Source organism: Eucalyptus grandis, chromosome 7 (assembly GCF_016545825.1).
Source record: "Eucalyptus grandis isolate ANBG69807.140 chromosome 7, ASM1654582v1, whole genome shotgun sequence".
Lineage (NCBI taxonomy): Eukaryota > Viridiplantae > Streptophyta > Magnoliopsida > Myrtales > Myrtaceae > Eucalyptus > Eucalyptus grandis.
In genome coordinates this window covers 54,978,873-55,005,497 of record NC_052618.1, presented here as the reverse complement: position 1 = coordinate 55,005,497, position 26,625 = coordinate 54,978,873, and the positions used below count along the sequence as shown (strand labels likewise).

The following is a 26,625-nucleotide window of genomic DNA, read 5'->3' as shown; positions in this document are numbered from 1 at the left end:
TCCCAGCCCGGGTTGTGTTTTCAGGTTTTTTTTTTTTAAAGCAAAGTGTTGTTTCTCCTCCTCTTATCAGAACAGAAGATCGTCAAGGAACTCCTTCGACGTCTTGTGGAAAAGACTCGGGATTTCAGCCACCCACCAGAATCGAGCTACAGTAAGGGACTCTAATGTTCGTTGTTCTCAAATGCCATTGATGCATCTTTTGAAGATGACTCTTCTGCCCTAAATTTGATTAACTAGAATAGAGTAGATGCAAAGCTCGATGGCTCGGGCCTTGCTGCAGCATTGAAAGAAACAGTAGATACAAAGCCTTTGTTCGCCCTATCATTAAACAAAGAAAGAGCCTTCTCTACATTGCCTTTTTTGAAGCAACCATCGATAAGGGCAGAATAAACAAAGCTGTCAGGTTGAACTGCCATTGATAACATCTCATCAAACAAATGGAACGCCTCACTTAAATTGCCAGATTTACAGTGTCCATCTATGATTGTAGGATAGGTCACTCTATTAGGAGCCAAGCCTCTGGCTGAAATTCCATCAAACAGCTTCCTAGCTCCAATAACATCTCCTAACTTACAAAGACCATTAATCAAAGCATCGTAAGTGACAACGTTAGGAACCCATCTCCTCGAGGAGTTGAAAAGCGTCTGCTAGTTTACCCAGTTTAGACAAACAAGAAATAACAGAATTGTAAATAAAAATATGAGCCACTACGCCCTTTTCCTGGAGTTAAGAAAAAAATTTCCATTGCTTCTTTTAGTTTCCCATTCTTTGAAAGTCCTTAGATCAACAGTCCGTGAATATGTACATCCGGCAGCACCTGCCTCTCGAGCATGACCTTAACAATTGTGAATGCTTCTCCAACGTCACCACCTTTACAATGACCATCAATAAGAGTCATGCAGATGACACCATTTGGTACTACACCGCAATCCATCATCTCCATAAAGAACCTGCTAGCTGCCAGCATATCCTCTGCCTTACAATACCCACTGAACAAGGGGAGAGCTTAATGAAGGAGCTTAGTAAAAGCAATACACAACAGTACCAAAATACAGTTTCCACATGCCTCGAGACAAACAGAAGCAGATGCCCTGCAACCACAAATAACTGCAGAAAGATAAAGATATTACTGACTTATAATTCACATAGGATCCTTCAAAAACCAAAACAAATTCATCAACTAGCATCATATTGACAAAGTCATCAAAAAGCAAGGGTTAAATATAAAGGTCGAGTACCAATGGTAATCTCCAACTTCATAAATCATCTAGAGAAATTGATATCAAGTTTGGCGTCATGGTTGTCATTGGCCTTTGCAATAAATTTATGATGAAAATTAGAATTAATGTGTGCATATATTTTTTACCTGACTCAAAGATTTCGAGTTATTCTAAGTCCTCCTTAATAGAACATGAAAGTGGTGTCGATTGTAACTAATCTTGAGCACATACAAGAGCCTCCACCATAGTTGGGGTCAAGGAGTTACCTAGCACATCGAGCACATGACTTCATGTGCTAAATGTGGCCTCTGATGCTACAATTGAGACGGGCACGACCAAAATATCTTGCTCAATAGGAGAGAGGATAGGATATCTAGAATAATTTACTATCCAAATTTAAGATATCAAACATAGCATTATAACATTCACATCCTTCCGCTAGCTAAGATACAATGAAGTCATAATATCAGCACCAACCATAGGAGACTTTGACGTGTTTACCATCTTGTGCCCTTTAGCCTCTGGTTGCACTGGAAACATACACCAGTGCGGTATTGCTCAAACAATGATGTTAGAGATGTCAGTACTTCATCTTGTAAAATTTCCACCTTCTTGCTTTCGTAAACACGATAAATCATCCACTTCACATAATCCCACTTATGCCACGAGTCAAGTATGCAAGCAATGAACAAGGTAAGATTGATGTCATTCACATTGCCAAAATACTTATTGAATTTTGTCTTTATTCTCTTAGCCATTTCCCACAAGCTTTGATCCTCATTTGCACAACATTTGTCAAGCATTATACAAATCCCATACACATCTTTCACCGTACTGTATCATTACTGATGACATAAGAAGTACCTGAAACTTTTAAAGTCGCATAAAAAAATAACTTCAAGAAAGGAAGAAAGTGACGAACATACTTCCAATCTTCATTAGTGGGTAACTCTTTCACCTTGGAAAGCTCTTCAACAAATTTACTATCATGAAATTCCAATGAGTTAAAGTTATTTGAAACTTTAGTGCTTCCAACATCATGTATGTCGAGTTCCAATAAGTCTTGATATCCAAACATACAAGACTCTTGGACTCAATATTCTCTAGCTCAACACATTCCTTAAGCATGGTTACCTCAAGTAAGTGTTTTTTACTTGGATTTTTTTTGTCATTGATGTTATTTCTTATTTTTTAAAAATGCCACATCAAATTGGTCGAATGGATTTAATTAGCATAAGATGAAAAAATTTATGACTCAATTGACAAAATTGAAAAGTTTAAGACTAAATTAGCAAAAGTACATTAGGTTTAGGAATTTTTGGACAATTTTCCCATCATTCTATGTGGCATAGCTAATGTAAACAATTTTTTTAAATTTTTTTAATTTTTTTTCCTTTCCTTTCTTTTTCTTTTTGCTGGACATTGCCAACCTTAGGTAAGGGTCCCCGTCGCCGAGTTTGGCAAGGTTGCCCTGTCACGCCCGATCCTCGGGCACGCACACATCCGTCTCACTTGGTCGATTTTATAAAGCGATATCCCGGACAATGTATCGCCGACCCTTTTAATTTTTTAAGCACATGCGGAACGATTAAAATCCCAGACAATAAAACGATGGGATAGAAAAAGCGGGGCCATATTTTTCATATTGAAATTTATAACCACACTTTTATACAAAACACAAACCACTTCAAAACTATTCACATCAAAACGGAGATCACAAAGAAGACGAAACTTAGATAAACTAGGCCTTACTCAAGGCCTCTCTCGAATTGCCTTCTTCTTCCAAAATCCTTCTCCTCGATCTCACCTCCGAGTTCTCCTTCTCGGATTCCTCCTCCACGCTCTTCGGCGGGGTCCCGAAATGGTTTTCCCAAACTGGGATGAGACTACGTCTCGGCGAGTTCTACCCCACTAAGCCCGATTAGTAAACTATTATACTAAAGGCTGCCTAAACACGCACGGGGCGAGGACTTACCTTGGCCTCGGATCCCACTGCCTAAGTCGGTACAATTCATAATAGGCACCCAAGCAATCATATCACTTTGATCGAAGATCGATCAAATCGACCCTAGTCGATTATATTCCAACAAGACCACTCTCGGTCATTCCCATTCCCAATCAATTCACATCAAATCAAAGCATCGACCTAGTCGATTACATGTCAAACAAATCACTCTCCCACGAGGAGTATCTAAAAGCGAGGCCACGTGCATTCTCTAGGACGACATTCCAAGTCTCCGAGTTCACGTGCCTCGAACCTTGAGCCCACGTGCATTCTCTCGGGCGACCCTTTTCGCCAAAGTGATGCATCAGTCACCGAGACCACGTGCCCTTTTAGATGCCGGGCCCACGTGCATTCTCTTAGGTGCATCTCACCAAAGCGATGCATCAATTCGCCGAGACCACGTGCCCTTTTAGATGCCATTCCGGAATGCTGGACCCACGTGCATTCTCTAAGGTGCATCTCACCAAAGCGATGCATCAATTCGCCGAGACCACGTGTCCTTTTAGATGCTAAATCTGTCCACGAGCCACGTGCATTCTCCCGGGACGACATACCGAGTCTCCGAGCCACGTGCATTCTCTCGGCGACCTTTTCGCCCAAGGTGACATATTCAACCACCGAACTCACGTGCATTTTCCAGGTGACATTCCAATTCACCGAGCCACGTGTCCTCTTTGCAGTGGTTACCGTTCACTTTCAATATCGACAACCAATGCCCAACGATTTCTCAATCAAATAAATAAATCAACTCAACAAAACATTATAAATGCTGAATAAACATACTTGGCCATTCACCAATCAATACTCAATCAAATAATTAAATTAACTCAACAAAGCATTATAAATGCTGAATGAACATACTTTTGGCCATTCACCAATCGATAATTCAATCTCAATCGATTCCAATCAATTTAGGGTAAATCCTAAAATATCACAATTTATTCAATTCCATACAACGTGGAGCTCAAATAAATAAACGGACTGCACCACGACGATCAGCACGAGATTTCGGTCATCGGCCATCAAAATCTTAATTTCCGAAAAATAATTAATTTATTTATTAATTTCGAAAATTAAATAATTAATATTAAAAATTCAATTTAGCTCAAAATAAAGCCCGATTACATAAACGGACTTCACCACAGTCATCAGCACAATATTCCGGCCCCGGGCCATCTCAGTTGAATTTTCAGAAAATAAATAATTATTTAATTTAATTCCGAAAATTAATAATTAAATACTAAAATATCCACTTAGGCCCGAAAAGCCTAATTAGAGCCCACCAAGGGTCGGGAAAAATCCCGAGGCACTTCCAATAATTAGTAGACCACGTCTACTTGCTAATTACACAATCAATTTATCTAAATCACATCACAATTGACTAATAATTGCTAATTTATTCTAATCTAACAACCTAAACATAATTAATTAAATCTAAACCAGCTTAAAGCATAATTAGCCACTAATCCTGGATTAGTGAGATTACTCACCAAATCGCTCGCAAATCGGATCAATCCGACGGCGGCGACGCGAGGAACGATTGTTCCCAAAGCACGGCTCGGGTTCGGGGCCGGGAAACGGCCCAAAAGCGGGCCCGAAGATGCTGAAACCCACTCCGTGGGTCTGCTGGACGGAGCCGATCGGGCCTGCTCCGGCGGCTAGGGCGGCGAGGGAAACCGGCGGAGGGCGAGGGAGTCGCGGGGAGGTCCGGCGAGGTTGGCGGTGGCCGGAGGTGGCCGGAGATGGGCTGGTCGGTGCGGAACAGAGACGAAACAGGGCTGGGCCGAGCTGGATTGCGCGGCCTGGGCGCACGCGGACGGCGGCGAGCGCACGGGCGCGGGCGGCGGTGCGGCTGTGCGGCGAGCGGGACGAGCGGCAAGCGGCTGAGGGCGAGCTACAGCTTCTGGTTCGCTCGGCGTGGAGAAAAGAAGGAGAAGAAGAAAGAAGAAAAGGGGTTCGGTCGAGCGTGCAGAGGAAGAAAGAAGAGAAAGGAGAGAAAAGAGAGAGATAAGGGTGTGGGGTTTTGACTAGTCAAAGAAGAGAGATAAAGTGGGCGGTGGGGAATTCGCACGAGGGGAAAGGGAGAGGAGAGAGAAGAGAGAAAGAAAAGAAAGAAAAGAAAGAGAGGGAGAGAGGAAAAAGAAAAGGAAATGTATAATTCCTTATTTCAATTTTCCTTTTCTCTTTTCTTTTTCTTTTGGTTTCAATTTTTCTTCCGATAATTTCTTTATTTTCAAATTTGGACCGTCAATAAATTGACGAGCGATGAGACGGGATCCTAAAAATAAGAATTATGACGCGCTTAAAATTCGATTCCGAAATCGAGTTCAATTTCGTGGTTAAAAATCGATCGAACGTGATTTTAGCTCAATCCAACCAATTAGGTAGCTTTTAGGGATTTTACAGCTGATACATCCCTTAACGGCTTCACCCAATAGGTTAGTTAACTCGTGAGTGATCGGCTCGAGAAAAGGTAGGCGCGTCGACGAAATGCGCCCATTTCACTTTATCGAAACGGGGTCGAATTTCGGGATGTCACATGCCCTCACCAGCCTCAAGTGAGCCCTTAATTAATCTGGCAATGGCAGCCCTTGCCAACCCAAGCGTAGGTGCCATTAGCCTAAGGGCAGCCCTTGCCTAATGCCAACACCTCCATTGGCCATTGATGAGGCCCAATAAAGGGAAAAGAGGAAAAATAAAAATAAAATAAATGGTTAATACTGAAAAACCCCAAAAACCAGAATGGTACACTTGTGACAAATTTACCTCAAATTATTTTTTTGACCACCAAAAACCCCAAACTGGTATACTTTTGACAAATTTACCCCAAACTAGTATACTTGTGACAAATTTACCCTCTGTTAGTTTTTGTTAAATTTTATTATCAAATTATTAAGTTAAATGACACGTGACAATTAACTAGTATACCAATTTAGGATTTTACGATCCGTTTGTTAAAGTTTACAATTTTTATGATTTTTTTGTGGTATTAATTCAATTTAGCGAAGAGTATATTTGTCACAAATTTATCAGTTTTGGGTTTTTTGCGGTCGAATAAATTAGTTTAGGGTAAATTTGTCATAAATGTACCAATTTAGGATTTTTTTTATAGTCAATCGGGGTAAATTTGTCACAAGTGTACCAGTTTGGGATTTTTCATGGTCAAAAAAATAAGTTTGGGGTAAATTTTGTCATAAGTGTACCAGTTCGGGGTTTTTTAGGGTATTAACCCTAAAATAAAAAGGGAAATGAAAGGAAAAAAAGAAGAGGAAAATTATAAAATTTGCCTACATCAACGTCAACCGTGTCATCTAAGATGGCCAACGCCATGATTGGCAATGACTAAACTACCGCATTAACGATTTCTAGTCAAAATTGACCAGGGAAGACTAAATTGACAAATAATAAAAAAATCTAGGATTCAATCAATATAGTTGAAAGGTTTATAATTAAATTACAATTTGTTAAAATGTTTAGAATTAAATTAGTATAATTAATAAGTTTAGGACTAAACTATTGTTATTTAATAAGGTTGGGACTTTTTGGATAATTTATTTTAGCATTTCTTATTGTTGTTTTGCAGTCTTTTGAATCACGACATGAATATAGAAGGATGTAATTCCAGTGGCGTGCAAGTTTGTAAGGAAGCAGCCACTCATTTTTCGAGGGTTGGGTAAGGAACTGAAGATGTCAATTTCCTATAAATAAAAAGGCCCATAATCCTTATGCATTAACTTAAATTTCCATCTCTTCTTAATTGATCGTTAGCAAGTGAGCGTTGCCTTGGAGCTGATATTGACTAGAATATATCAACCAATCAGAAGTGTTAAAGTAGCACACACAAAAAAAAAAAAAAAATTTAGAAGTGTTAAAGATAGAAAAGATAAAGTAAAATTGAGTGTCACATTAGATTTACTAAGACTAGTTCACTTGTTCACAATTAATACTAAGAATGAATAATTGAGTTTTCCATTGTTGACATTTAAATTTTGATAACCCATTTAATCATTCATAAATTGTATAGAAAATTATAGATTAATTTCTAACCCCTAAATAATCTCCATTAAATTGCATGACATATAGACATTAAGAGCATTTTCATTACTAGCATTTAAAATTTGAAAAATAAATTAAAAACATTATAAAATTTTCATTATAATTATTATTAAAAAAAAAAAAAAAAAAAAGCAAGACCAGGCCGGGGCAGGCCGGCCCGGCCTTGTTCATGATTAATTCCGATAGAGAGACTGGGAGGTCGGACAGAGAGCTGAGAGTCTGAGCGAGCGGCCGGCAGCGGCGGCTGTGCTCGAACCCCGGTCGATGCTTCCCCCTTCTTCCTCGGCATCACATCCTCTGTAAATCCCCCTGTTCCTGGTTTAGCCGTTTGTCCCGAGGATCTCGCCTCGGAGACGTTGCGAGGCGGCCAGCCATAGCTCGATTCGTCTCGAGCTCGCCGTCTCCGAGCAGGGTAGGGACTCTCGCGATGAAACGCTTATCTCGTTGAACCCTCTGCTTTGCCATGTTCCAAGTAAGACGTGGAGACTCGTTGTCTTCGGTTCATGCTTGTGTCAAGGTCTGAATAAGTTGGTTGCGTTGATTCTGAACACTGCTTGTCGATTTCCTTCGAATCTGAACGTGAGCTCGAGTCCGGTGTGGGTCAATACCTTCTTCTCAATCCATGCTAACTACATGTTCGATGAAATGCATAAGCTAAATCCATAATCATGAGCTCGCATCATCCATCGTTAGCAAAAGCAACCCATCATATTTTAGACATTCTTTGTCCGGAACACTGACCGCTTGGCGCATTTGTTTCCTTCCACTCATCATCGACTTGATTTTTACCATATCCAAGCATTTAACCAAACATGCAATTTTGCCATTGTGGGCATTCTAGACTGTGATTCTCCACGAGAAGTATGCTATTTAAATTATTGAAACGAATGAGGATTTTAGGTTAAAAAAACTCACGCTAGCCGCATCTCAACTTTCTTATTCACATCTTGTGCGTATTTGTTCTGCATTTTTCTTGTTTGGAAAAAAAAATATTTGATGGTTCATAGCGATGCTCGGAAGAGATGTTTAATGGAAGTGTCGCCTCCATGGGGTTGGTGGAGTGATAAGGGCTTGGGCTTGTGGGTGATTGATCCCAAGTTCGAGTCCCCCTGCCCTCCATCTTATAATATTCTTGACTTACATGGAGGCTAGTCTGTGGAGCCGGGCTAGTTCTCCTCTAGTTGGTGGCTGACCGGTCGGACCCTTATAGTGCGGCCGATGTGGGAGTCCGGGTCATCAAAGAAAAAAAAATAGCATTGTCCATAGATGGTGGTGCATGGTGGCCGGATATAGCATGTGGTTGTGCCCGGGTTACTTTTAACTTGAAGCTTGAATGTGTACGGCAAAGAGGCGGCTAGAGTCTGCAAAACTGCATCTAATGCAGCAACAGCTACATCCCACAGAAACGGTCATGGATCTTAGCATCTCACGATAAGGACATAAAATTCTGGGAAACTCAACTGTAGGTACAAACATCCTCCAACCGGGCTTCGACTTTTCGGTGGCAAGATCAACTTCCAAGTAGCGAGGTGGGCGTTCGTTCGTCAGAGCCGCTGCGTGATGCAGCAAGGGAAGCCATGACCAGCCAGCCTCAACTTGAGGGTTCTGAACCCTCAAAGCCATCGAAGACGCGGTGTGACGGTGCTTTTGGTTCCCGTGGTCCTCATCTCTGGCTCGATTTTGGATCCAGCTACCCTCCTTGTCCCCATGCTAATATGTTGAGACATGAAAGGTCGTTCCTGTGGTCGACTCTTCAAGTCAATGGGGAATCAACAACCGAGGGCGCCACGACCCCATGAAGGGGACAACGCGATGGACTCAGAATTATTGAATATTGCCAAAGTTGGACGATGCTATTGGTTAGAATTTGCAACGTACTTAGTTGAGGTGTTTGCCAATAGCCCTTTGACTTAAAACTAGCATTTCCAGAGTTCCTTTCCAATGAAAATCTCACCCGGGATTGTTTTTGAGAATTTTCCAGATACTACCTCAGGGGTTAATGATCTCTTTTTCTTCCAACTTTGCCTTGATTATATTATCTATATTCTAGTATTCTTCACCAGCTTTCCTATGCAGATCTGACTAACATCGCACGACGTGGATGGCATCGGTGGCCCTCCCCAGAGGTCGCACGAATTCAGCACCGACGTGACCTTAGCTGAGGCTAGAGGTTGCGCAACCTCAAGGTGGTGTTGCGAGGATCGCTAAGACCAGGTAAATTGGGCACACTATCCGTCTCTTGCTCATGCTGGTGTCGTGAAGTTAGAACAAAAGTAAGTACCAGGTGTTCCGACAATTGATTGAGAACTCAAATTTAATTACTACTTCCGCTAAAATTTCTTAGCAACTTGGATTTTCTAATCCAGTTCTCAATTGACTGTTAGAAAGTTGGCCTTTGCCTTGTCGCTGCTGCTCAAAAATATACATCAACCTATCAGAAAGCGTCCAAAGAGTGATGTTAGATTTATTAAGAACGGTCTTCAATTAATAACAAGGACGACTATTTTATAGATGTCTTAATGCACTACCCAATATTTCACATAATATAAACTATATACATCCCACGCCTCAGTGCCAGCAAAACACATTCAATAACAATTCTGGAAAGTGGAAGAAAAGAGTATAATCAAAATTTCTTAGGGAGGCCAAATGAAGATAGAATCGAGAGAAGCGCGGCGCAGACGAAGGCGAAGAGGAGGAGGCTCGCAGCCGCATAACCCTTGTCGAAGAACTTGTCGTAGGGCAAACCCACAGCGTCAGACACTGACTTCAGGTCCTTTGTCACCCCGAATCCTGCAGCCGATCCGGTCGCCAGTACATACGATGCGATCTGTGAAGTATCAACACAAAACTCTAGGTCACTGGTGAGGTTCTTCTTCAAGATCAGTCGATTCAACTCATGTGTCAATAGCCCGAATCCGATTCATACATAAGCTATTATACATCAACCAGTGTGTATCGCTAGGTTAATGAATTTTTATATCGACATACCTGGTCTGCAAAGAAATCAAAGAGAGTGACACCGTCTCGGCTTATCAGTTGATTCGCCTTGCACATGCGGTGAAGTGTTTGCGCAATTTGGATGAGAGTGTATGCTGTTCCGACCACCATGGTTCCTAGCATGTACCTGCACAGCGTTCCTAGACATGAAGAAGATGCAGAAGTTGATCGAGCAAGATCACACAGCACGAACTCACCGGTATGCGTAGACATCCCTAAACCGGATTTGGACTTCCATGTTGAAGTATATCTGCATCGTGGAGGTGTTCGTCGTCAAGACCACCAACGATATGACGAGGAAGACCAGCGTGAGGAGTCTCAACGTGAGGATCAAAGCTCTCGAAGCCATCGAAGGCGCTGGTGGTGCCGCCCTTGCTTTCGCCTCCGGCCGACCTTATGGAACTTTCTTTCGCACGTCTTCTATTGCTTTGATCTCTCCTCTATGTCCTGTCCTTCAAACCTAACACTCAAGCAGGTTATACTAATCTATTCATCCCCATCGCTTACTCCTGGGCTCAACCTGCGTCATATGGGTTGGTGACGAGAGTGACTCGACAACGCCATCTCCGAGGGCGACGTCCACAAAACCTGAAAGTGTTCATCACTCCACTGACTAATGCCTTACGAAACCTTCGAGGCCCAACCGGACGAACACGTACTGGAGCAAGCATGTTCTTGCCCATTAGGAAGGCCTTTTTTCACTTTGAATAATCAAGCTTTTCTTCGGCCCAAACAGCATTCAGACCAAATCTAATATTTTCTGTACTTCATTTCGCGAATCATGCGAAGAAAAGAGAAAAAAAAGAGGTGACCTTGTTTCTTGCTCGGATTTTTCTTTCGTTGATCTTACTTCTTATTTTCCTATCGCGAAAAAAATTCATCGCCTTTTTATCTCCGTCAGTGAAATATGTAGAAGGCGAAGATATTAATGGATTTCAATTTCTAGAGAAACCATACTCTAATTATATTTTCGCAACTCTCGCATCCTAGACCAAATAAAAACCTCATTCATAATACAGAATCGCATGTGTGAATTCATAGATCGGCATAAATTGTCGTTCCATGTTCAACCCACATTGTAATGCAAATACAGTTTGTCATCGTCGCAGCAGCTCATAAACTCGGACACATCATGTGGTCGGCGATGGAAGCATCTCCCGATAAATGCTGTTTCTCAAGCTTTTACTTCGATTCCTGGTTCATCCGTACACTATTTTGCTTTTTTAAACCGTAGTTCCATGTATGCATGTATAAGAAAATGGATCAACCATTGAATAATGAGCAAAAACTAGGAGGAGAATGAAGCAAACGCCAACAACGCCAACAACGATTCTTCAAGTAGGCAAAAAAGACTACGCCTCTCTCTCTCTCCCCGTCAATTCCCACAAAGGAAAAGACAATTAGATCACGGGTCAAATTTGCATCTTTTTGTTGTTTGTGAAAAAGCCCAACAGGTCATCTCACAAGTCGCTCTTGCCACTTTCTCTTTCCCCAAACCTTGTCCTTTGTTCTTGTCCCTTTGCTCAATCTTGCAGAATTTTATTTAATGCACAGACAGATTAAAAGTTCATCATCATGTACCTGGTCCGCCTCATAAAAATCCCTTCATTGCTTTTTTGGCTTTTTTCCCTCCGTTGTCATCTCCATTTAGCGGACTAATGACTATTCCAGAGGCCTCGATCTACAGGATGTCCCGAATAGCGGTTAAGAAAAACCTGAATGATGTGATGCTTAATACTTTATTCACTTAAGAGGTTGATCTTTAGCTAGGTATGGTACAAAGCATCAATGTGTGGTTATATATTCAATGACATGACAGTGGCAATATCTTTGTGCATCAGGACATGGAACCGGCGAGAAGTCGGTGTCCATTGCCATATGTTAATAAAGAAAGAAAAAAGATCACAAGAAAGCAGACAAAAATTTTACAGGCACGAAAGAACAACAATATTGTTGAAATAAAGGGAAGAAACAAGAATGACAGTGCTTTTGACTGAAGCATCAGTATTTGGCAGCACCTTCCCTCACAAGAATGATTACACAGGTAAAAATTCAGGAGGAGGCCTGGAGTTGGATTAAAAAAAAAAAAAGGAAAGTAAACCCACAGGTCCTCCGCTTGCCTTGAGACCCACCTTTTCACTTCTACATCATTTTGCAGGATATTTTCTTCTTCTCCCCTCTTGAAAGTTCACTAATTCGCGGTTCATCATACAAGGGTTGCTGTGGATTGGATTAACTAAGAAACTGCATGAAATTTAAAACCCATAAAAAAAAAATTTAAGAAACATGTACTGAAAAAAATTGGTCTAAACAACTCATGACAGGAAATGGGTAAAGGAAAGAAACTTAATTGACATATGCTAATGCTAGACGCACCTGTTTCGATGTTGGAGTCAATCTGGGTGATGATAATGAAAGACTGAGAGGCTAGAATAGATAGAGCAAGCGTACCTGTCAAGTCTTTAGTTGGGGCGGAGGAGAGATGATGTTGGTGATTCACTTTTCTCTCCTGTTTTTATCAATAAGGATGGTGATGAATGACCCATCTTCCTCATCATCTCTCATAGACTTTGAATCAGTAACTTTCTGACTCTTACTATCGTGATGAATGTGACCGCCGGTTCTGACAACATTCCTCTCAGAGTTCTCTCTCATTTTCCTTCTCAGCTTCTCTTCTGCATCCTGCAAGAACTTGAACTTTGGAGGTGGTGATGCCCTGATTCTGTTGAACTCTGCATCAGTTGAGGACTCAAAGAGAGGGTTGAATCCATGCGGGTTATGGTATGTGTTCGCAGGGGAAGTGAGAGGGGGTGTGAAGAGAGATGGAGAGGCCAGAGGAGTGAGAAATGGGGTTTCCACTGTGAAAAGCAATTCACTCAAGCTCTTTCCTCTTGAGCCCTTTTCGCCTCTGGACCTGCCATCTTCTGACTCCAAGTCTTCCTTTGTCTCTTCAACAATGGTGAAGAGAAATCTGGGAGGCCCTCCAAGCTTGTGCAGCCTCATGAGCTCTGTCTCCATGCTCTCCTCTTCACATGGTTTTACCAGAATATCCTTGTTTGAGTGGACTTGTTGTAGCTGATTCTGTGAACCATTCAACTGGGTATCAGAGATTATTCCTGAGGAAGGGAGCTCTTGGGGATTCAAAGCTGTTTGGCTCAAAGAAGATGGCTTTTTACAGCAGAAAATGTGAAGGAGCTCTTTAGTTGGAGTATTGTTATAGCCTTCTTCAATTGTTCTGTTTGTGAACCTCTTTTTCCAACAGAGCAAATAGTAGAATTCTGCAAACAGGGCTAAAACAAGGCAACCAAAGACCACACTCAACCCCAGTCCAATTCCACTCAAAGATTTCATCTTTTTCCCCCTCCCCCTTTTCCAGTCCTTCTCTAAATTAATCAAGGGAAGAGAAGCTACTTTGCCTTATTACAAATAATTACTAAATAGATAAATTAAGAAAAGTCACTATCTGAATTACCCAAATCCCAAATGCATGTTAGAGCAAACCACTCTGCAGACCACATTGCAAAACTGCCAAAGAAAAAGAACCTTGCCCTGGACTTCTGAGAGCAGCTTCAATCTTTTCTCTGATCACGACTAACAAACAGTTAACCCTTCAAGAACAACTTCACTTGATCGAGCTCAGTCGCGGTGGCTCCGAATCTCTCGCCGCTTCATCAACAGATAAGAAGCTGGTGGTGAAAAATGCCCACTTTATCAGCTGAGAACAAACTCACATCACCCACCTGTCCAAAACAAACCCAAAGATGCTTTCTTTCCTCAAACATCACCATCCACAAATCACCAGGAGGGACGATGAAGAAGAAGCAGCTTCAGCTCTTCCCTTCTTCTTCCAACGCAAGAGCATCACAAGTTAACTTTTGGATAAATTTTACTGTCGCCATGTGACGGCCATGAGGCTCCTGAAGCACCTTCACTCTATCTAAGAATTCACCGGGCACCAGCAAACAAAAAAAATTTGCCCCCCGTTTTTTTTCATGGGGAGTAAAGCATGTGGATACTATGTTTAGTGAAGAGGGAGATGATTACAGCAACGAGAGAAAGAGGCAAGGAAAGTCGGCAATATACTTTACTGATTGTCTCCTTTTTATATTGGTTGGAAAATCACGTCCCTCGAGGGACGCGCACATGGGATCACAAATGGAAGGAAAAGGATGTGCCTTTAAAATCATTTAACGAGTGGAACTTCCAACAGTGCATGTACAAACTTGCCCCTCCTGTGCATGTACTTTTCCACCGCAGAGCTCTCACTGCTCTTGGCTTGGGAGGGCACTTCTGTACATGCAGAATCCTCATGGAAAAAGCTTCAGAATCTGTGTCCACTTTGACATGAAATTCCCCCAGCTATTTTCAAAAGTCCACATTGAGCGTGGCCATGTGATTCTGTGTGATTGACTGGGGGTTGCTCATTGTCTCAACTCCCCAAGTGCTTTAAAGGATGGCATCTTTTAATTCAAATCCTTAATTAATGCCCTGATAGAAAATGAGGAGCAAAAGGTTCGGGTTTGAATTTTTTGGTGTGCTTTGCTGGGAAGTTATCATCAAGTCGCTCCAACAATGAACAACTCGAGCTTTAAGCTGAGTTTAAATCTCAGTAATGGGATCTGTTCAGTTCCATTTTTCGTGGTCGAACTGGTCTCCTGACTTTGCGCTTAACATCAATGACAAGACATGACTCGACTATTGGCATCAAAACCATTCAGTTTATCAGATTGTGAATTATTTGAGTCGGGCAATAGCAGACTCAAATCAGAAGAACAGTCTTGCCAATGGTCGGGCATGAGTTGTTGGGCATGAACATGATCTAAGTTCAAGGCTTCAAGCATAGAAGTCCAAAAAACTGTTGAAGGCCCTTTGAACTTTAGTGAGCAGATAAGCTAACTTCTCTCTCCCTGATCAACTATATATATTTCCCCTTTCTTTAAATTATTGATCTGGTCTAGAATTTGGCTTCTGGTAGATGAGCTCAGCCATCTGCTTCTTCTGGCGGTTGAAGGGACCGACGTTTAGACATTGATGGACAGGAGATGAAGTGCCAGGATGTTGCACGGATGTTTACACTTCATTCAATAAGGGTCCTCGCACACGATCAAAGTGGCAAAAATGTGGGTCTCAAGTGCTGGATACATTTGTCATCATTAATAAACAGATGCATGATCCGTATATGTATGGTTGATTGAAGGCATTTAATTATCTTTTCAAGCTGTGACAGCTTGAACATGAACTGAATGTGACTGATTGACTGATTTAGCATGTTCCTCCTTCATTTGTCCTGTAGTTGGGGTTGTATTTTAAACTATAATTATGGATATTAGAGAATTCCGTATTAGAGATTATTACTAGAGATATTATTCAATATTAAGGATATTCTTTGATATTTCGTTATTGTTTAAGATAATTAATTTTTTTATTTAAATTATTTCATTTCCTATGCATATTGTTTGGGTATAAAAACCATTTTCTAATAAAGTGTAATGAAAAGTTAATTGAGTATGTATATAGTCTTTATTAAAGATAAGATATTTTACCAGAGCCACAAAGAGAAAAGGACCCCAATCAACTAGATTTTTCTTTCTTCTTGCCATTAGTCTCAATCATTGTCTCAACCATGGGCTTCTCTATTCCCTTCCCATGGCCAGCAACATCGACATCTTCGTCTCTATCAACATGTAAAGCTTCATTCTAATCTCTGCTCATCTTTAGGACGGTAATGCATCTCCGTCTTTTGTCACGTCATCTTTTATAACCTTTTAGTTTTGTCAATACTTGATGCCTACCATGAATATTGTTTGTTGTGGGACTCTCTTTCAATTGCCAGCGGCATCCATGAGTGAAGTTGCCAACAAGCATCTCAGTAGTTATAAGTGCTAGAGTAGAGCATACCTTCAATGAGCAGCCAAAGTTGAACATCGTGGGGTTCATCATGGGGTGATGTTGTTTAGTTTGTTGCAATTCAAGTTGACTTTCCTCGTGTTTCTATCCGGGCTATATGAGAAAAATGTGTCAACTTTTCTAATCATGTGTTTCTTTAGTGCTAATGTGAATTACATTCAATTTGTCGTGTATGGTCCGGCTTACATAGCGATTGGTCACAATCTATACATGTATAGATCTCACTAATTATTAAATTGTGCCTAGCTTCATTTCTAGTAAATCCGATAGTACGATATAAAAACTATCTCATAGAATTCTTAAATCCCGTAATTACAAGAACTATTGGGATTACTACAAATGACGTGGCCACTTAAACAAATCGTCTCTAAACAATTAGAATGTTATGAACTTCCTTCAAAGAAGTGTTAGAAGAGTTGCTATTATTAGAATTTTTAAATATTATATCATGCTTTCATCTAATGACTTAAAATTTTAAAATAATTGATAATGTCTCACAAAATCTCATATGATACCATAGCAAAATATCCCGAATTTGAGTCCTTCTAGGCCCTGGTTTGCCTTCCCAATTACATATTTCCACACTTCTCACGTGATATCGGAGTAAGACCAAATCTTTCAAGCCCCTATTTATCTCCCTTGATTATTATATATTTTCACTTAGAATATTCAAATATGAAATCATGCATTCATTTAATAGGTTAAGTTTTTAAAACAATTGATAGCGATTATACAAAATCTCATAATTATCATGCGGAGGGTGATTTTTTTGCACACTTCTCACGCCACATTCCTGTCACTAAACAATGCACTAAAAGACAGTCCGTTGTTAACAAGACCAACCAACAAGACATCAAACCAAAGGATCAACCAAGTCCAACCATTGACGATTCGCGCGAGCATAGTTTACATTAGCAAACAGTGAAACGAATTTAATAGAGTTCTAAACTTTCTGGGGAGAAAAAATGGATGGTCCCCGAGCATGACGCGTATCTTCCATATTTTGCATACGGCGGGGACAATGGTTGAAATTTCAGAAGTCTCCAGGGTCCCTCTTGGCCCAATAAAGGTCGCCTTTGTTCCTTTGTTTTTTCTGCCTCTTGCGGTTGGTATAGATGATTGTTGGTCCCCATGAAGGTTTAGAGTTCACGAGAGAGAGAGAGAGAGAGAGAGAGAGAGAGGATATGCTTATAAAGTCGATCGATAAAACCTGATTTGGGGGCCGATGATAAGATTTTTGTTCTTTGGTTATCATAATCAAGTCTGTTTTACAAGGTTCAACCAATCTGGAATAACCAGCAAAAACCAGCTCAAGACCTGAGATTTTCAGCCAAATTTGAGGACGCCCGCTTTGATCTTAGCACACAATTCTTAATTGAATCTATACATCTTCCATGCAGACAAGATATGGAGTTCGCTTGTTTGGGAAATTGGGGAATTCTTGCTCCTTCTCCCTAACTCCATTTATGCACGAAATTGTAGACAACACTCTCTTCGAGGAAAAACAAGAAAGCACTAAGGGCCAATTTTCACAGCACTTGATGAGGCTGCACGACGATGCCCTCCAATGTAACAGTGACTTCTTGATCCGCTTCCTCGCTGCCGGCCGAGCCGAGCCTCCTCATCGGGATTATCTGCGGTGAGGGGGTGGTGTCGGAGCGGCACATTGGGCAACTCGAGTGCGAGTACAGCCACATGTCGATGCACGGCACGTGGAACGAGTGCATGCACTCCGGCAAGGTGCGCAGCTCCTCTTCCTCTTCGTATTCGCTCAAGCATATCGCACACACGCCATCCTTGCCCACCATCTTGTCGCCTTTCTGATACTTGTGGGCCGGAATCAGGTGAATGGCCGAGTTCTCGATGCTGCTTGGTGTCTCTAAGGCCTCGGTAGCCCGTCGCCGCTGGGGCCGGTTATTGGCAGGGTGGGGCCTGCACCAGCCGACGGGTAAGCAGTGGTAGATCGTCACCACGAGCGCGGCAGTTGCCACCCCGATCAGGAGGACAGTTAATTGGGTGTCTCCGATGGAGCTATTCTCATTCCCCATCAAGCAAAGATAGTAACCAATGCTTACAGGAATAGTTTAAGGGCATTTCTACATAGAAATGACGGGGACTGCAAGAATTTTAGTGTCTCACATGTGCAGATTATAATACAATACAGTTCAATTCCAAATCACAGAATCAGGACAAAAATCGTCATTTATAATCTCATTTTCAGTCGTGCGATCTTACCGAAGCAAATGCGGTGCTCGTGACATATTCTTCTTGGAGGTAAAAGCATCAACTTAACACTTCATTAATTTACACAAACGAATCTGGTCTCTTTTCTTATTACAGAATAATTGCAATCCTCGTGTTCTATGTGCATCCGACCTTGCCATCATCTCCAAGACGTGTGTTTATTTCTTTTCCCCTTCCTTCTCACCCAATGGAGGTAGGGATCCCGGCAAGGTGAAAGCAGTTTCACAGCTAATCAACAAACCCCTTGCAAAACCATTTCCTTCTCGTGTGATGTGGCCACAGCTGAATATGCAAAATGATCCCAAGTAGCTGAAACGAGTTCTGGCTGCTCCTTTCATTCAGAGTCTAACCCAGTATGCGGATGCCAGGCAAAGTAGGATTTGTTTAGCATATATCACTCGGCACAAAGTCCATACAGAACAGACTTCCAATCTGCACGATTCTGCTCTCTACCTATTTGCGCGATTCCGCTCTGTTACTATCCGTTGGATCTTAGGATTCTGCAGACGCCAGGCACACAATCAGAAGGATGGAGAAGAGTATTACGGCTGCATCATGTAGATGAAAGTGGACAAGAAAAGTCGAGCAACGGAGCATAATAGAACATGCAAAAGTTTTCAACTCATAGCATTAGCAATCGAGTGGACATAAGCCTACTTAAACTAGAGAATTTACTCCCAGCTACAGAGAAAATATGATGGGGTAGGGAGGATAATAATTGTCACTTACTCTCTTGTCCCTTCAGATATTATCCATCAACAGATTTGAGGCTGCTCCTCAGGTCAAGGACAATGGTCCTAGCCACCAGGTGAAGCGTAGGATGCATGAATGAAGAGACTGTCATAACAACTCATTAATTAGTCGAGCAAAATCATTAGAGCAAAATAGCAATAGCTCAAAATAATCTCAGATAGCGAAAAACAAATACACAGCCCCAAAAGAGTTTGTCCAATTAGTGTTCTGCCCCCTCCCACACTAGCTGAAGGCAAACAAAAAGCACAAAGACATGTAACTGGAAGTGAACGATTGTCTGGTTCATGAGTAAGCCCCAGAGAACCATGCTGTTCTTAAGGTTTGTTTGCATGAAAGCCAAGGTGGAAGAAACAGTTAAGGCACCAGGATGCCATTACACTAATTTCATTCATTTTAAGAGCATTTGTATATACAGTCCTCAAGCATTTAGACCTCGGCATCATAATTCTTGTAAAGCTTATGTTTTTTCCCCCTGCAGGTTTAATAAATTCCTTCCAGTAAAACCTTTTTGTAAGGGCAGAAGAGTATTGTCCTGACGACGACTCAGTTTTCTGAGATCCTGCCCACGAACCGTAAACTCTTTCCTTCATTCACTGAAGCAACTTATTGGTCAACTCGTGCCAAAGCTTAGTACCCAAATCAATGAAACTAGAGAAGTGCACGGGGATACTAAAAACGAGACTCCGAAACATTTTCCATGGGATAAGACACTGCTCAGAGAACACGCAAACTCGAGCACAAGCAGCTTAGGATCCGCATTTGCAGCATTTCCTCAGAAAATTCGTCATTCATTCAATCAAAAATCCATGAAAAAGACCACAGATTCAGTGAATCCTGAGGTAAGAAAATAACGGAAATAAATACGGAAGGAAAAAAGAAAAGAAAAGGAGAACAGAGCGATTGATCGCAGTGGGATTCGAACCCACGACCTTTAGATTCGGAGTCTAACGCGATATCCACTCCGCTATGCGATCGCAACCTCGTCCTCTCCAAACAAAGCCCCCACTTAAACCCCTGAGAAACCCTCGCTCGGGAGCAGCGTCGCGAAAGATGCTTCGTCCCTCAGGCGAGCGCCGCTCGCTTTTCAAACATCATTAGCATTCTCAGCAAAACATAAGTACCATCGCGATCGCGATGGACAAAAAGAAAACCTGAAACGGGATTAGCCACGGATCGGATCGGAGATCCGCTGTCGCGACGACACTAATCACGTAATCATCACGCTAACTGACCGGAACACTTAGAGAGAGAGAGAGAGAGAGGTGTACCGTGGTGGCGGCGGCGGCGGCGGCGATGATGGCGACGGTGAGGCGAGAGAAAACGCCGGGGAAGGGACCATGATCGGATCTGAATCGGACGGGTGGAGACAAAAGAGGACGATCCTCCTGTTTTGTCTCTCTGTTTTCTTCTTCGTCGGCGGCTTTGAAGGTTTTTGTCGCGACGATCGCCGTCGCAATCCTAACCCGCGCCCGTGAAGGGGCCGTAGATTCTGGATTGGGCCTCTTCCAACCCCAAGGCCCATACTTTCTCCCCTTTCTCTCTCTCTCTTTTTTTCTTCCCCACCTTTTAACTGTATTAAAAAAAAAGTATTACGAAAATCTCAAACTCATATAATTTGATAAATTTATTCCAAATTAATTTTTTAACCATAAAAGAGTCAAAATCGGTACCTGATAGATTTATCCCATATTAATTTTTACACCATCAAAAATTCCAAACTAATATATTTATAACAAATTTACTCATAATTAATTTTTATTAAATTACATTATATCATGAAAAATCACAAATTAATATATTTATGACAAATGGAGAGTAAAACCCAAAATTTGTATCTTGTCAATTCTCACATATCATCCAACTTTATATTTTGATTGTAAAATTTAATAAAATTATTAAGGATAAATTTGTTATATGTGCATCAATTTTTTAATTTTATAAATAATACTCTTCGAATGCGTGGTTAATGCTATTTATCAAATAACAAATTCAATTATGATATAAACCAAATAAGGCTGATAGAAGTTTCAATTTCTCAAAATTTTGATCAAACATTCATTTTGGAAAAGTTTTCATAATTATTGATGCAACGAGTTCTTAAAATGTAATGTGCATTTGAAAATAAAATTGTTTATAAGTTATATGTTAAGATGCAAAGTATCAGTTAATATGCCCCATTTCACAATCACGTCAAGAAAATTAATTTTCTGACAAAAAAAAAGGCTAATAATTGATTATATATCTTATGTTTAGTGAAAATGCGAGGTACCGGTTAACACGACCTATTTCACCGTCTCGTGAACAAAATTGGGCTAAATAAATTTCCCAGATTTTATAAAAGAAAGAAGTTAAAGTAAAGAATATATGATAAAGAAAAAGGTTACAAATATTGTGGCTGCTGGGATTCGAGCCCAGGTCTCCACGGCCACAACGTGGAATTCTTACCACTAAACTACAGCCACTAGATGATGAAGGTCTCCTACATTTTTATATATAATACAAATGGATTGCACAATGGTTCGTTTATAAACGAATGATAAAAGTATATCTCGCTAAAGGGAGGTAATCCAAAGCCATCAAAATGATCCTAGATAGTGCTCTTTGAGAAAAGTGTATTGATTCAAATAATATGCTTTTTCAATTGATTTGTTGAAAACTCATCTATTTCTCTATGAGGTTGGATTGAGTAAATCAATAGTACTTATCCAAAATTGCCTAATCATGTTAAGAATCTACGTCTTACCCGATTCACCTACGTAATTAGCATACCGTATCATTGGGTAACAAAAAGGAAAAAAAAATGGAACTTCCATATTTGGGTGACAAGATTGAAGAAGAAACCGCCAAAGTTGCTGTACTGGTGACGAGGTCAAAGTGATGCGTTGGATCCAACGTTGTGGATAAGCACGCAATGGACTTTGCCATATTCGAATTCTCATCTTCTACAAGTTTTGAATTTGATGACATGATGCCAACAAGGTTCCCGTAAACATTCTAATTAACGTCATTTTTTGAAATTCACTTGGTAGATTAACTTCTTAATTAATAAACTTTCTATAAGATCAAGGTTTAATTATTTTGCTGCGTTTTCCACTTGGTTCAAGAACGCGAAAAATCTTTTAACTTTCGAATATGGAAAATTTCAACTTTTAAACGTCGAAAAGAGAAAAGGGAAAGGGTGAAAAGCCTTCCCTGACCTTACCTGACCTTAAACATGGCAACGCATGAAATGCATGAAAACGAGCAAGTGAAAGGAAGCACGTCATGACGTGGCGCGCAATGCAGTTCCTGGACTATCGCACGAGTTTTCCTCGGCCTTTTTAACAGGAGACGCTCCGGCAGCAGAACACCACCAGATCTTTCCCTCTGTTTCTCTGGAGTAATCTTGCAGAAAACCTTAAACCTTGTATTGTGGGTCTCTCTCTCTCTCTCTCTCTCTGCAATCATGATTTTCGATTTCTTTGGTATCAGTGTTGTCACGAATTGTTTATTTTCATTCGTGGGTTGCGCCTGTTGATTGCTGCGCCTTTAGGTGGGGCTCTTCTTTTGTGTCGTTGTGAAGCTTTGCTTGGTGTTTTGCCTTTTCTTGCTTTCAAAGATTTCGCTGTCATTTAACCACCCACCCTCTCTCTCTCTCTCTCTCTCTGGTTGGAGCAGTTTGGTAGTGCCCCATCTGATTTAGGATTAGCACTCTATATATATAGTCGTCGGCTAAGCCCATCCATCAAGAAACGGGGCAAAAAAAACCCAAGGTCTCAGCATTCTGTTGCTTCATCTTGATCCCTATATGCTGTTTTGTTCAGACGACATTCCAAGCATTAATCTTTGATTTTGCCTATGTGGTTTTGACTCGGTGCTTTCCTTTCCTCCACAGGCATTGGTTGGGAAATTCTGTATACGTCTTTTGTGGTTAACTGGTCTGCAATCAGGACAGTTGAATTTGTTGATTTGTTTCTGTTAGGATAAGACTGACCGTCTCTTTTTTTTCAATGCTCAGCAGAGTAGATTTTTGTTCGAGCAATGGCGAGAGAGGTTGCGAAGAGCGAGAACCATACTTCTCCAAAACCGTCCCCATCTCCCTCTCCTTTGAGATTCTCGAAATTTTTCCAGGTAAATGCACATCGGATCATTGTTTGGTGATCGGTTTCTTTTTTAAGCAGGTGTAATGGCTCTATGCATGAGAGCTTTTGTTTCCTGTCGTGGACTATAAACTGTCGTCTGAGTTTTTATGTTCTGAATCAAATTTCATTCTAGAAAGTAGGAAATGTCTGTGTCTGATTGCATATCATTTTGACAAGCTCAAGTACTGTCGTCTGTGCTCAGGTTCGCCTTGCATCTTCTTATTCGATGCAAACACATGTTCATTATGGTGTTAAAGCATATCCAAATTGCTTCTATCTAATATTCATATTGGTACTGTGAATATTACCTTTGATATGGTTATAAAGAAATTCTTTCTTGGCAGTCCAACATGAGGATTTTGGTTACTGGAGGGGCTGGGTTTATCGGCTCTCACCTGGTGGACAAGTTGATGGAAAATGAGAAGAATGAGGTTAGTTCTCGTAGCAACCGATTTATAGCCTTTTGACAGGCTTTCTTCTTTGATGGGTTAAGATAAATTTTGATCCTGAAGGTTTTTAATTATTAAACTATCTGACATTGTTTTTCTTTTTTATGGCTAAAACCTTTTTTGTCCCATACCGTCACATCAATTATATCAATATTGTCATTTACTCTCTGAATTATTCTGTCATAGGTGATTGTTGCAGATAACTATTTTACTGGATCCAAGGATAATCTGAAGAAATGGATTGGCCATCCAAGATTTGAGCTAATTCGCCATGGTATCTCTTCTTTAGCTGGTTATATATCTAGCAGAGCAATCACAGACGGTTGAAAATGTCCTGTCCGGTGGTAATCCACCCTGGAAATATTGGATTCAATTGCCATCTTTCTATGCCAATGCTCGATCAGAATTCAAAAGTAATACAAAGATTTTCACCAGACACCTGGCTAATTTTTCCTTTTAGTCTGGCCAAGAGCATTAAAACATGGGATGCAACCTTGAAATCCCAATGTAGATGGAGAAGCAAGATTTATGACCCAGTTTTCGAAATTTTGTTCAGGATGAAGTGTTGACAACAGCATAATTGAGGAAGCATCAGAGTTTACATACTTCATGATACTGTCTTGTATGCTATTATAGATTTCTAACTGGTCTCCAAGTCTGAAGTTTACTGCTGTTGATCTTCACCTTTCTCTTCCATTTTAAATAACTGTATCATCACATCCATGGAGCGGCTGAAATTGGGAAATGACCTCTGTACGTTATGCAGATGTCACGGAGCCATTGCTGGTGGAAGTTGATCAAATTTACCATCTCGCTTGCCCGGCTTCTCCGATCTTCTACAAATACAATCCTGTCAAGGTGCCTCTCTCTCTCTCTCTCCGGGGATCAGTTGGTTGAGTCACAACCTTCATACCCAACACCCCGCTCCCCACCAGCTTTTGCATTTTAAAAATCTGACTAAAAAACATTTGATGCTGAACAGACCATAAAAACCAATGTGATTGGTACTTTGAACATGCTGGGTCTTGCCAAGCGTGTTGGAGCAAGGTTAGGGTCCACTGTCCCTATTGGCGCCTTGACAGTGAAACTGTCTTTAGTTTGTCATTAATGCTCATGGTAATCATTACAGGATTTTGCTGACATCTACTTCGGAAGTTTATGGTGATCCTCTTGTGCATCCTCAGGACGAAAGCTACTGGGGAAATGTGAACCCGATCGGTATGTTTACTTAGTCAAGACTTAGGGGAAAAGCTTTTGGCATTATGGTCAGAGGAGGTTGAGTTCTTTGCATCATTTTTAAATTGTCTAGTTGAAAATGGGTCCTGTTCCTAGTGACAACATGGTAATTTTCACTGAGTATCTCAACTCTCTAAGTACACCGGAGGGGTATTACTTCGTGGTACTGTGGCAGAGTGTTGGCAAGAATGTTTGCAAGAATGTTCCAACGAGTTAGTTTGGAAGAATTTCTGATTGATTACTAAGGTGGTTGTCGAAATTCCACAGGAGTTAGAAGCTGCTATGATGAGGGGAAGCGTGTTGCTGAGACCTTGATGTTTGATTATCACAGGCAGCACGGGATAGGTAAAATGCCACATTTCCTTATGCCACTTTACCTATTGATGAGAACTGCAAGTTTGGTGTGCAGGTCTTGTCTATATCTTCAGTTTAAACATCTCTTCATTCTTACACGACTCATTAACCTTGACAGAGATAAGGGTTGCTAGAATTTTCAACACCTATGGACCCCGGATGAATATTGATGATGGCCGTGTTGTTAGCAACTTCATTGCTCAAGCAATTCGGTAGGCCTGCTGTTTCTTGCAACTCAAAATTTTTCATTTACGGTCCAAACATCTTTGCCATGCTTAGACTCCTGGAATGAGGCTAAATCCTATTGCATCAGCGTCACCAAAAAAATGCTGCTTATGCAGGGACGAGCCCTTGACTGTTCAGGCGCCTGGAACTCAAACTCGAAGTTTCTGCTATGTTTCTGATATGGTATTAGAGATTTATACATCCTTTGTCATATTGTTCTAATGAGATATGAGGTAGCAACAGTACCAGAGCATTAACTCTATTCCTGAAAAATTGAAGGTTGATGGCCTTATTCGACTGATGGATGGAGATCATACTGGACCGATCAACATCGGGAATCCAGGTCACAACACTGCACCTTTTCAATGACAAAAATGGTCCAGTGTGCGATGAAATTATTTTCCAACTTACTTTTATTTGGCATTTCAGGTGAATTCACTATGCTTGAGCTCGCGGAGAATGTTAAGGAGGTGTGCCTTTTTTTTTCTCTATCAATCCACTGTTGATCTGTATACCTGTACTCGAGTCTCATCCAATGTCCGGCGATTCATTGTAGAGATGTTAAGGATACATAATTCTTAATGGTCTTGATGTCCACTTTCTATTTACACACACTCATGCGATGTCGCAGCTTATCAATCCTAATGTGAAGATTGCCAGCGTGGAGAACACACCGGATGATCCCCGACAGAGGAAGCCGGATATCTCCAAAGCCAAGGAGCTGCTTGGCTGGGAGCCAAAGGTGAAGCTGCGCGATGGCCTGCCGCTCATGGAGGACGACTTCCGATCGAGGCTGGAGAAACCCAAGAAGCATTAAACAATCACACCCCCACAGTAGACAACATTGTCGTATTCGAGCTTGAAATTATCATGTTCTCTTTCCTTGTTTCGTCAGTGAGCCGAGCTCATCTACTCGGTTGTGAACTTTGAGCTTTTTCTACTTCAATCCCATTCTGTGCTCGTCCAACTCCTTTCTTTGTTCCTTTTTCATCAGCATATGGATTCTCCTGTCACGCAAACGATGAGATAATGACAGTAGTCATTAGTACTGTAGG

At 41.1% G+C, this 26,625-nt stretch overlaps 4 protein-coding genes, 2 long non-coding RNA genes and 2 other non-coding genes across 20 annotated transcripts; 1 reads left to right on the top strand and 7 right to left on the bottom strand.

The window, feature by feature from the left end:
* Window positions 1-387: 387 nt before the first annotated feature.
* On the bottom strand, window positions 388-3,023 carry LOC104455870. The gene is made up of 2 exons (XR_005552889.1): window positions 2,973-3,023; window positions 388-1,107 (listed from the first exon to the last, which is right to left on the bottom strand). It is a non-coding gene; the product is annotated as an uncharacterized LOC104455870 (long non-coding RNA).
* A 6,702-nt stretch (window positions 3,024-9,725) lies between these two features.
* LOC104454287 (CASP-like protein 4D1) lies at window positions 9,726-10,829 on the bottom strand. The gene is made up of 3 exons (XM_010069097.3): window positions 10,479-10,829; window positions 10,273-10,408; window positions 9,726-10,111 (listed from the first exon to the last, which is right to left on the bottom strand). Exons 1-3 carry the CDS (start codon window positions 10,628-10,630, stop codon window positions 9,908-9,910), a joined length of 492 nt encoding a protein of 163 aa, XP_010067399.1. The 5' UTR covers window positions 10,631-10,829; the 3' UTR covers window positions 9,726-9,907.
* Window positions 10,830-12,006: 1,177 nt separating this feature from the next.
* On the bottom strand, window positions 12,007-14,427 carry LOC104454286. Its single transcript, XM_010069096.3, has 2 exons — window positions 12,733-14,427; window positions 12,007-12,525 (listed from the first exon to the last, which is right to left on the bottom strand). Exon 1 carries the CDS (start codon window positions 13,630-13,632, stop codon window positions 12,778-12,780), a length of 855 nt encoding a protein of 284 aa, XP_010067398.1. The 5' UTR covers window positions 13,633-14,427; the 3' UTR covers window positions 12,007-12,525; window positions 12,733-12,777.
* A 3,290-nt stretch (window positions 14,428-17,717) lies between these two features.
* On the bottom strand, window positions 17,718-18,236 carry LOC104455869 (RING-H2 finger protein ATL52-like). The gene has a single exon (XM_010070585.2). The coding sequence runs from the start codon at window positions 18,234-18,236 to the stop codon at window positions 17,718-17,720; it is 519 nt and encodes a 172-aa protein (XP_010068887.1).
* Window positions 18,237-18,336: 100 nt separating this feature from the next.
* On the bottom strand, window positions 18,337-20,607 carry LOC104454285. Its single transcript, XR_727233.3, has 3 exons — window positions 20,454-20,607; window positions 19,162-19,269; window positions 18,337-18,932 (listed from the first exon to the last, which is right to left on the bottom strand). It is a non-coding gene; the product is annotated as an uncharacterized LOC104454285 (long non-coding RNA).
* On the bottom strand, window positions 20,087-20,159 carry TRNAR-CCG. Its single transcript has one exon. It is a non-coding gene; the product is annotated as a tRNA-Arg (tRNA).
* Window positions 20,608-21,575: 968 nt separating the features above from the next.
* On the bottom strand, window positions 21,576-21,647 carry TRNAH-GUG. Its single transcript has one exon. It is a non-coding gene; the product is annotated as a tRNA-His (tRNA).
* Window positions 21,648-22,495: 848 nt separating this feature from the next.
* On the top strand, window positions 22,496-26,618 carry LOC104454284 (UDP-glucuronic acid decarboxylase 5). 13 transcript variants are annotated; one of them, XM_039317040.1, is made up of 14 exons: window positions 22,525-22,600; window positions 23,060-23,102; window positions 23,183-23,295; window positions 23,651-23,737; window positions 23,942-24,029; window positions 24,522-24,613; window positions 24,738-24,802; window positions 24,885-24,973; window positions 25,259-25,336; window positions 25,464-25,557; window positions 25,687-25,753; window positions 25,850-25,913; window positions 26,000-26,040; window positions 26,202-26,618. In XM_039317040.1, exons 3-14 carry the CDS (start codon window positions 23,206-23,208, stop codon window positions 26,385-26,387), a joined length of 1,041 nt encoding a protein of 346 aa, XP_039172974.1. In that variant the 5' UTR covers window positions 22,525-22,600; window positions 23,060-23,102; window positions 23,183-23,205; the 3' UTR covers window positions 26,388-26,618. The 13 variants fall into 13 exon arrangements, with proteins under 13 accessions (XP_039172977.1, XP_039172979.1, XP_039172974.1 ...); XM_039317041.1 differs by having other exon boundaries at window positions 22,578-22,596; XM_039317042.1 differs by having other exon boundaries at window positions 22,583-22,600; window positions 23,186-23,295.
* The last annotated feature ends 7 nt before the right edge of the window (window positions 26,619-26,625 follow it).